General features: G+C 39.7%; 1 protein-coding gene across 1 annotated transcript; it reads left to right on the top strand.

The window, feature by feature from the left end:
- Positions 1 to 2,775: 2,775 nt before the first annotated feature.
- On the top strand, positions 2,776 to 3,798 carry Hsp27 (Heat shock protein 27). The gene has a single exon (XM_017609412.1). It carries the CDS (start codon positions 2,922 to 2,924, stop codon positions 3,549 to 3,551), a length of 630 nt encoding a protein of 209 aa, XP_017464901.1. The 5' UTR covers positions 2,776 to 2,921; the 3' UTR covers positions 3,552 to 3,798.
- The last annotated feature ends 5,482 nt before the right edge of the window (positions 3,799 to 9,280 follow it).

The following is a 9,280-nucleotide window of genomic DNA, read 5'->3' as shown; positions in this document are numbered from 1 at the left end:
TAATACCTTTTAAGGACAATACATTTTTAGAAAAATTATTTTTAAAATACTCTAAAGTAATATAATAATTATTAATTAACCAAATTATCACTTTTATGAAGGATTTCTTAGACATATACAACGAATTATAGCTACTCTGACATTTTTACACACTTATGAATGTACATACATACATATATGCGAATGCAGTTAAAAAACAGTTAAAAAAATGTCTCTTTAAACAAGATGAGCCAAACTCTAATAGGTGTAGCCCAGGACTGAGTACAACCGACTGGAACGAACGTGCCGGCGTCCGGGAATGGAATTGATGACCTCTGCTCAAAAGCAAACGACTATCTCTCCAGCCTTTCTCGCTTCTTCACTGCAAGGAGCCTAACACTCTCCCCAACGAAATCAACGGTGACCCTCTTCACCACCTGGACGAAGGAGGTCAGGCTAGAATTCGGTATACACGTCGATGGCACACCAATACCTACTGTAAACAACCCGAAAATTTTAGGGGTCGCCTTCGATAGCCTGGTCTCCTACTCCACGCACACAACCGGAGTAGTCAGTAAAGTACGGAGCCACAACAAGGTCCTCAAGTCGCTCGCCGGCAGCACTTGGGGCAAAGACAAAGAAACGTTGCTGGCAACGGCAATTGGCCGGCCTGTTCTAAACTATGCTGCGCCAGTTTGGACGCCGGGGACTAGTTGAACGCAGTGGACGAATCTACAGACTTGTCAGAACGCCGCACTCCGGACAGCGACTGGGTGCCTTGTGATGACGCCTGAGCACCACCAAGTGCTTCCCGTAAGGGAACACAACAAAATGCTTTGTAAGCAATTTCTGGTGGAGTGTCACAGAAGCGAACACCCAGACCTCTGCTTCAGGAGAAGCCTCCGCCCAGGCACGTCAGGGGGCACCTATTCGTATATAAGGACGCAGTCCAGCAATACGTAGACCAACCACTGGACCCAACGACATACAGACGAGCCATTAACGACATCCATAGAGAGTCAGTCACCACTTGACTCTCGACCTATGAATGCCATAATTGGAGCCCAATCAGCACCCGTAGAAGAGACGGAGCTTCAATTGCCAAGAGAGACCCGCGTTACCCTGGCTCAATTACAGTCTGGATACTGTAGCCGCCTCAACAGCTACCTGACCAGACTCGATCCCAATATCCTCAATGTGTGTCCGGCATGTGGAGAATTCCCTCCCGACACCAACCACCTCTTCACATGCCAGCTCAATCCGACTCAACTAACACCCCTCTCCCTCTGGTCCGACCCCATTGAAACAGCTCGTTTCCTGGGCCTCCCGTTAGTTGAGCTTGACGAAAATGATTGAATGTTGACCTGAAATAGGCGGGCCTTAGTAGTGCCGCTACAACAACAACAACAACGTGCGAGCCTAGTGCTCAACCACCTCCCGCCGAAATACTTGACGGTGGTACCGGGGGGTTCGGTACTTGGAAGTTCGGGTTAAAGTCCACAATGACGGGTAAAGTGAATTAAAAGCTTGTTGTTGCGAAAACTTGCTTTTTGTACTGCGTATTCATAATAGCATTCAGCGGTTTGTAAACATTTCTCACGGCTCTTATTTTAATTTTTTAGTGCTTTTAATTTTCACTTTTTGTATTTTTTTAATCTATAATGTGGAATGTGATTTTTTGTAATACATTGGCATTTTATGCTAAATTTCTATATTTTAAGATTGTGCCACAACAGGATGAATTTGCCAAAAGTGCCTCTGAGAATGAAAGTACCAAAAATCGACTATGGTGCCTACTTTTCCATCACTGGCACACACATTCGATGGAAGCAAAATTACGTACATATGTACATACCTACACATATTCAACAAGAAGAAGTGACAAAATAATTTAGATCTCTTTGTAGCTAAGTATAGTGGCAAAAAATTTAAATACAGAAATTTGTTCAATACGATATGAAATATTTTATTCTATGTTTCACTTTTAGTCGCAGTCCAAAAGATATAACTATTAAAATCACTTCTACCTTGTCGAATATGCTTTGGGATGGAAACGTGGAGAAAGTTATAGAAATATGAAGATTTTTCTGTTATTTACTAGTTTTTACCGCAGTACTCTTTCGACTCTTTAGTAAGCAGTGCGAATGTCGTCATTCAAGGCGGAGCACTCTTTAGACTCTTTAGTAAGCACTCCGCATTGTCGTCATCAGTGTTCCCGTCGCAATTTTCAGAAAGTCGCAAAAAAGGCCCAAATGTCGAAAAAAAGGGTCACCATACTTATTTTACTTTTCTTTACTGGTATAAGAATACATCTGAGAACTAAAATGAAAATCAAATTTACATTGTATTGTAAAGCAAAATAGCGAGACTAACTTTGCACAAAACAGATTTGCAAACACACAGAAATCGATTTGCATTTCCTTTAAAAGTTTTAAGTGATGCATTTTTTCGTACTTAGAGTGGGAAATATTTAACATTTCCTTAAAAAATCTTTGAGAAGGGGCAAAAGTCGCACATAATTTTGGAAAATGGTCAAAAAACCAAAACTTTCAAAAAGTCGGGTCAAACGGTATTGGTGTTTAGGAAGGGTCAAATTGCCCCTTTAGTCCGCAACGGCAACACTGGTCGTCATCGTTGAATGTTGAGGGGTAATAAGAGAGCATCAAAGTTTTTTCTTCACACATTCGATGGAAAAGTGGAGAAATTTATAGAAATATGGAGATTTTTCAGCTCTTTAAAAACTTTTGAGCGCAACGCTCTTCGTGCTTGTCAGCACATATAAAAGTGTGTGCGGTTCTTCGTTCCCCTCAGTTGAAAACGAAAAATCAAAGGGAAAGCTTTGTTATTCGAGGTTGGAAGTCTTGTTTCAAACAAATATTTCTGTACTTAAATTGTACTACAATAAATTATTTAATACTCCATTACAATAAACAAGTACTAAAATGGCAATTGTACCTCTATTGGCAAACTTGGCTCGTGAATTGGACAACGACTTTGACCACTATTGGGACGATGATTTCGGATTTGGCTTACATCCAGTGGACATTTTCCGACCGACCAGACACAATCATTCGTTGTTATTGCATCCACGTCGCCGGCTTGCACCATACGACCGTTCGCAAATGCTAGCACGACGTGCTTCCCTTTTGGGCAAGGACATCGGCGATGGGTCGCCATTGATACCTACAGTTGGCAAAGATGGATTCCAGGTGTGCATGGATGTGTCGCAGTTCAAACCAAAGGAATTAACCGTTAAAACTGTAGACAAAACTGTTATTGTGGAGGGCAAACACGAAGAGCGAGAAGATGATCATGGATTGATTCAACGCCACTTCATCCGCAAGTACACACTGCCCAAAGACTATGATCCCAAAGACGTTGTGTCTACAATTTCATCGGATGGCGTTTTGACGGTGAAGGCACCACCACCACCAAGTAAGGCTATTAAAGCAAATGAACGCATAGTCCAAATACAACAAACTGGGCCGGCTCATTTGAGTGTTAAGGCGCCTGAAGAAGCTGCCAACGAAGGCAAACTAAAGGAGAATGGAGATAAGAAATCTGCGAAGTAGGTGGTAGCTTCGTAGAGAAGACAATACGAAGCATACACATACAAATGAAATACAAACATTATTTTGCATCAGCTAGATCTTAGTACGTATTTTTTTCAAGTAACTGAATTCTTGTACTATTTTATGTTTTAATTGTATTTTGAAATTGACTACTATGTAGTATTAAAGTGCGTACATGAGTGTTTCTAACTGCCTCTAAACTGAATTTGTTCAACAAATAAATCTTAAGTTTTTTGTACTCTAGTAATTTTATTGTTTTTATCTTTGGGAAATTATAAATAATCAAGGTAAATTTGGCAAGATAAGCCCTACACGGCTCAATGCAAGCGTCAACGTTTGGGTGGGGTTTAGTAGCGCTCTCAACTATTTCGGGCTATTCCGTCCAAAGGGGTGGCCCGATCCAAAAAAAATTCCACACTTGTAGTCAAGGGTCTACGCATTATTTTAACACTCGCTTTTGTAAATTTTTGTCACTAATTTATTTACAAATTGGGTTTGAAATGCGCCCTATTTTGTAAAATTCGGAAATTAGCGTACATTTATCACTCCTATTCTCCTTAAAGCAGCCATTTCACCAATACATTTTTGTATTCCCCTTCACCTTACACTTTACTTGATTAGTTATAACTTGGGGTACTCTTTATGAATTTGTACAACGATTTTGGGTTGCTGTGCCCAAACGCGTGAATCGAATCAAAAAACTTTTACACACACTTGTAGGCAACAGTTCACGATTTATTAAGAAAAATTTAATTTACTAAATCTGTGCACTAATTTAACAATAATGTCGGTTGGAAATATGGTATTTGTTGCAAATTTTTGTTATAAATTTGTATATACATTTTTATATAAAAGATATTTTTATAAAACACCCAGTAACCAAAATAGACATCACTGGGGCGGCAGCCCCAGGTCTACCACACAGAAAGGGAATTCTAGTTACCTCATCCTTTCCCAAGGTTACATCACTGGGGCGGGTTATAATCCCTAAGCGCGGCCGAAAGCCGCCTACGCAGAAAGGTGTTCTCTGCAAAAGGTGTTCAGCCCCCCTTCTTCGGACGCAAGTTTATCTTTGTTTTTTCCTTCCAAAAAATATAAAATTCCCCTATTTTCAAACAGCTCCCAAGGGGTCTTTAGGGGGGGAGGGGGGTGTGGGGTGACTTTTCATAACCCGGCGTTCACCCTCCTTCGTTTAGGGGGGTTTGGGGAGCCACGCAGAATGGTGTTTTCTGCAAAAGGTGTTCAGCTCCCCTACTTTGGCAACACAGAAAGGAGAATTCTACTGCCTGAGGGTTATAATCCCTAAGTGCGGCCCAAGGCCGCCTACGCAGAAAGGAATTCTACGCAAAATTCATTTGTTAAAAAGAACATTTTTTTTTATAAAAACTTATTTTTTCTATTTTTAATTAACTATCTATCCGATATATAATTTACCATAATTTCTTTTATTAAAAAATCCCACGGTTTCTGTTAGTTGGGTCATATTCCACTTCAGTTTGCATAAGAAAATTCCGTTTTTCCCCCTTTTTCAAACGGTTCCCTAGGGGCCTATGGGAGGAGCCCAATTGGGGGATACGCCTTTTTAGAAATCGGGGACCGTCCCCTTTCTAGTGGGGGGAGTTTGGGGGGCCCACCCCCCGCCCAAAAAACGATGTGAGCGCTACTAAACATTTCCCTGTTTAGTACGTGGCCTAACTATTTCGAGGTATTGCGTCCAAAGTGGTGACCCGATCCAAAAAAAATTTGCACACACTTCTAGTCAAGGGTCTACACATTATTTTAACACCTACTTTTGTAATTTTTGGTTCCTAATTTATTTACAAATTGGGTTTGAAATATACCCTTGTTTGCAAAATTCGGAAATTAGCGTACATTTATCACTCCTATTCTCCTTAAAGCAGCCACTTCACCAATATATTTTTATATTCCCCTTCACTTTACACTTTAGTCGACTAGTTGTAACTTTCTTTATGACTTTAATATTAACCAATTAATCACAATTCATTAAATAAAAACACCTTCAAAATCACGCGTCTGACCTTGGTTGCATATGCAAATTAAATGGCGGAGTTCAGCTGTCAAACTCCAAAATATGCAAAAGAATGAGAGACCAAAGAAGATAAGGTATAACCCAGTAAGCATTAAAAATATAAACCTTTCCATGGCAAATATTTATTTACTGTCCCTGTGGTTGTATTGAGATCGATAGGGGTCTTAGTCCTGATCATAACCATAATAGACTTCGCTGAGCCGGCAGCCCCAGGTTTACCACACAGAAAGGGAATTCTAGTTACCTCATCCTTTCCCAAGGCTATATCACTGGAGCAGTAGCCTCAGTTGGGTGCACACCAAAAGGAGAATTCTATTTGGTAAGGGCTATAATCCTAAAGCGCGGCCGAAGGCCGCCTACGCAGAAAGGNTTCAGTTTGCATAAGAAAATTCCGTTTTTCCCCCTTTTTCAAACGGTTCCCTAGGGGCCTATGGGAGGAGCCCAATTGGGGGATACGCCTTTTTAGAAATCGGGGACCGTCCCCTTTCTAGTGGGGGGAGTTTGGGGGGCCCACCCCCCGCCCAAAAAACGATGTGAGCGCTACTAAACATTTCCCTGTTTAGTACGTGGCCTAACTATTTCGAGGTATTGCGTCCAAAGTGGTGACCCGATCCAAAAAAAATTTGCACACACTTCTAGTCAAGGGTCTACACATTATTTTAACACCTACTTTTGTAATTTTTGGTTCCTAATTTATTTACAAATTGGGTTTGAAATATACCCTTGTTTGCAAAATTCGGAAATTAGCGTACATTTATCACTCCTATTCTCCTTAAAGCAGCCACTTCACCAATATATTTTTATATTCCCCTTCACTTTACACTTTAGTCGACTAGTTGTAACTTTCTTTATGACTTTAATATTAACCAATTAATCACAATTCATTAAATAAAAACACCTTCAAAATCACGCGTCTGACCTTGGTTGCATATGCAAATTAAATGGCGGAGTTCAGCTGTCAAACTCCAAAATATGCAAAAGAATGAGAGACCAAAGAAGATAAGGTATAACCCAGTAAGCATTAAAAATATAAACCTTTCCATGGCAAATATTTATTTACTGTCCCTGTGGTTGTATTGAGATCGATAGGGGTCTTAGTCCTGATCATAACCATAATAGACTTCGCTGAGCCGGCAGCCCCAGGTTTACCACACAGAAAGGGAATTCTAGTTACCTCATCCTTTCCCAAGGCTATATCACTGGAGCAGTAGCCTCAGTTGGGTGCACACCAAAAGGAGAATTCTATTTGGTAAGGGCTATAATCCTAAAGCGCGGCCGAAGGCCGCCTACGCAGAAAGGTGGGCTGACTTCCAAAACGTACCAATACAATGTTTGGATACTGTTCTACTGCGGTATTTAAACTGTTTGTGTTTACAGAGTTGCAAAACATTGCAACATATACATTGCATATTTTGAATATTTAGTAAAACAATGATCCCCATTTCGGTATTTTCCATTTTTAAAACCCAAATGGTAACTAATACCAAACGAAGCAANGCGTACATTTATCACTCCTATTCTCCTTAAAGCAGCCACTTCACCAATATATTTTTATATTCCCCTTCACTTTACACTTTAGTCGACTAGTTGTAACTTTCTTTATGACTTTAATATTAACCAATTAATCACAATTCATTAAATAAAAACACCTTCAAAATCACGCGTCTGACCTTGGTTGCATATGCAAATTAAATGGCGGAGTTCAGCTGTCAAACTCCAAAATATGCAAAAGAATGAGAGACCAAAGAAGATAAGGTATAACCCAGTAAGCATTAAAAATATAAACCTTTCCATGGCAAATATTTATTTACTGTCCCTGTGGTTGTATTGAGATCGATAGGGGTCTTAGTCCTGATCATAACCATAATAGACTTCGCTGAGCCGGCAGCCCCAGGTTTACCACACAGAAAGGGAATTCTAGTTACCTCATCCTTTCCCAAGGCTATATCACTGGAGCAGTAGCCTCAGTTGGGTGCACACCAAAAGGAGAATTCTATTTGGTAAGGGCTATAATCCTAAAGCGCGGCCGAAGGCCGCCTACGCAGAAAGGTGGGCTGACTTCCAAAACGTACCAATACAATGTTTGGATACTGTTCTACTGCGGTATTTAAACTGTTTGTGTTTACAGAGTTGCAAAACATTGCAACATATACATTGCATATTTTGAATATTTAGTAAAACAATGATCACCATTTCGGTATTTTCCATTTTTAAAACCCAAATGGTAACTAATACCAAACGAAGCAACAACTTTGTTTTTGATGCGCTGATTACTCTAGCGATACGTTTCGATAACTTTTCGGATGAGTTTCGGAAAAGTATACATTGTCAAACAATAGTTGCGTTTGGTACGTATGCAATGCAATTGACGTTTTGGAAGTCAGCCGTGTTCTCTGCGAAAGGTGTTCAGCCCCCCTTCTTTCGCCTGATAACCACCTTGGGATAATTTCTTTTATTTAAAAACCCCACAGATTCTGTTAGTTTTCATTCTCCAATTGCGGGTAATATTCCGATCTCAATTTGCGTATGTGTATATAAAAAGAATAAAATAAAAAACAACACAATGGAAAAGAATGTCCAGCAAAAAATATGTATTTTAATAAGTAAAGAGCCAAAATGTACTAAGCAAAGAGAAAGTAAAAAGAGCCACACTTTGCTAAGTAAAGAGCCGCATTTGCCCACCGTTGGTATATATGTATGTATGTAAATCTATTGTTGGACTTAGATTCTTTGGAGTTTTCAATCGTTAACGGTTGAGAAAGTATCTTGAAGGTTTACAACAAAAGATAATATTTCCTTCTCTAACGATGGTTTCACACGGGATTTTTGTCAAGACTTGGCCAAAGCCCAATATTTTTTCATCACACGACTGGGCTATCAAGTTACACCAAATTTAATGTTACTGATATGAGTTCTAAAAGTGAAACAAATCTGATCATAATATGATAAGGATAGATCTCAATCCCTCCGCCAACTATCGGAAGACAAACACACTGATCCTTCTAAAAACTTTTGCACAAAGCAACAATCATTCAATGCGATTTTAAAATCTGGGAGAAAATGGTTCCCTATTGAATGATTCTTGCGATGCTATATGTGTATAAAATTGCATTACCTTATAATAAGTGGTTCCAGCGATAAGCGATATGAGAATTTCAGTTTCTATGGGCGGTGCCACGCCTCCTTTTCCAAAATTTACCACTCTTCGCCGTAAGTACGGTATTTACAACATATGTTGCTGTGTAAAATTTCGGGACGTTAGCATAAGCGGTTCCAGAGATAAACGATATTAGAATTTCAGTTTGTATGGGAAGTGCAACGCCCACTTTTCCAGTACCCACCATTTTTCACCGTAAGTAGGGTATTTACAATCTATGCATCTGTACTAAGTTTCAGTTCCCCAGGATAATTGATTTTAGAGATATAGAGGTTTTCACATTTTAGTCTATATGTCAGATGCCATGCCCCCTATATATCGGGTGTAACATTTCTGGATTAGAGGAAGTTATGCCCTTTAAATCGGTGTATGGTTCATTGAAATCGGGCGAACCGTACCTTGAAAAAATTTTCTTGTGGCGTATTTATATATAGATGCCAGGTTTTTGGTAAATGAGCATAATATTATGTTTACATAAGTATGTACGTACCAGGGATGTTGCGAATGTGGAATTTTAGACAT

Source organism: Rhagoletis zephyria, unplaced genomic scaffold (genome assembly GCF_001687245.7).
Source record: "Rhagoletis zephyria isolate East Lansing unplaced genomic scaffold, Rhagoletis_zephyria_1.1 Rzeph_scaffold_00223, whole genome shotgun sequence".
NCBI lineage: Eukaryota > Metazoa > Arthropoda > Insecta > Diptera > Tephritidae > Rhagoletis > Rhagoletis zephyria.
Note: the sequence above shows the minus strand (reverse complement) of the source record. Positions and strands in the feature narration are given on the sequence as shown.

Coding starts and splice junctions, on each gene's coding strand:
- Hsp27 (XM_017609412.1), top strand. CDS start 2,922: ATGGCAATTGTACCTCTATTGGCAAACTTGGCTCGTGAATTGGACAAC.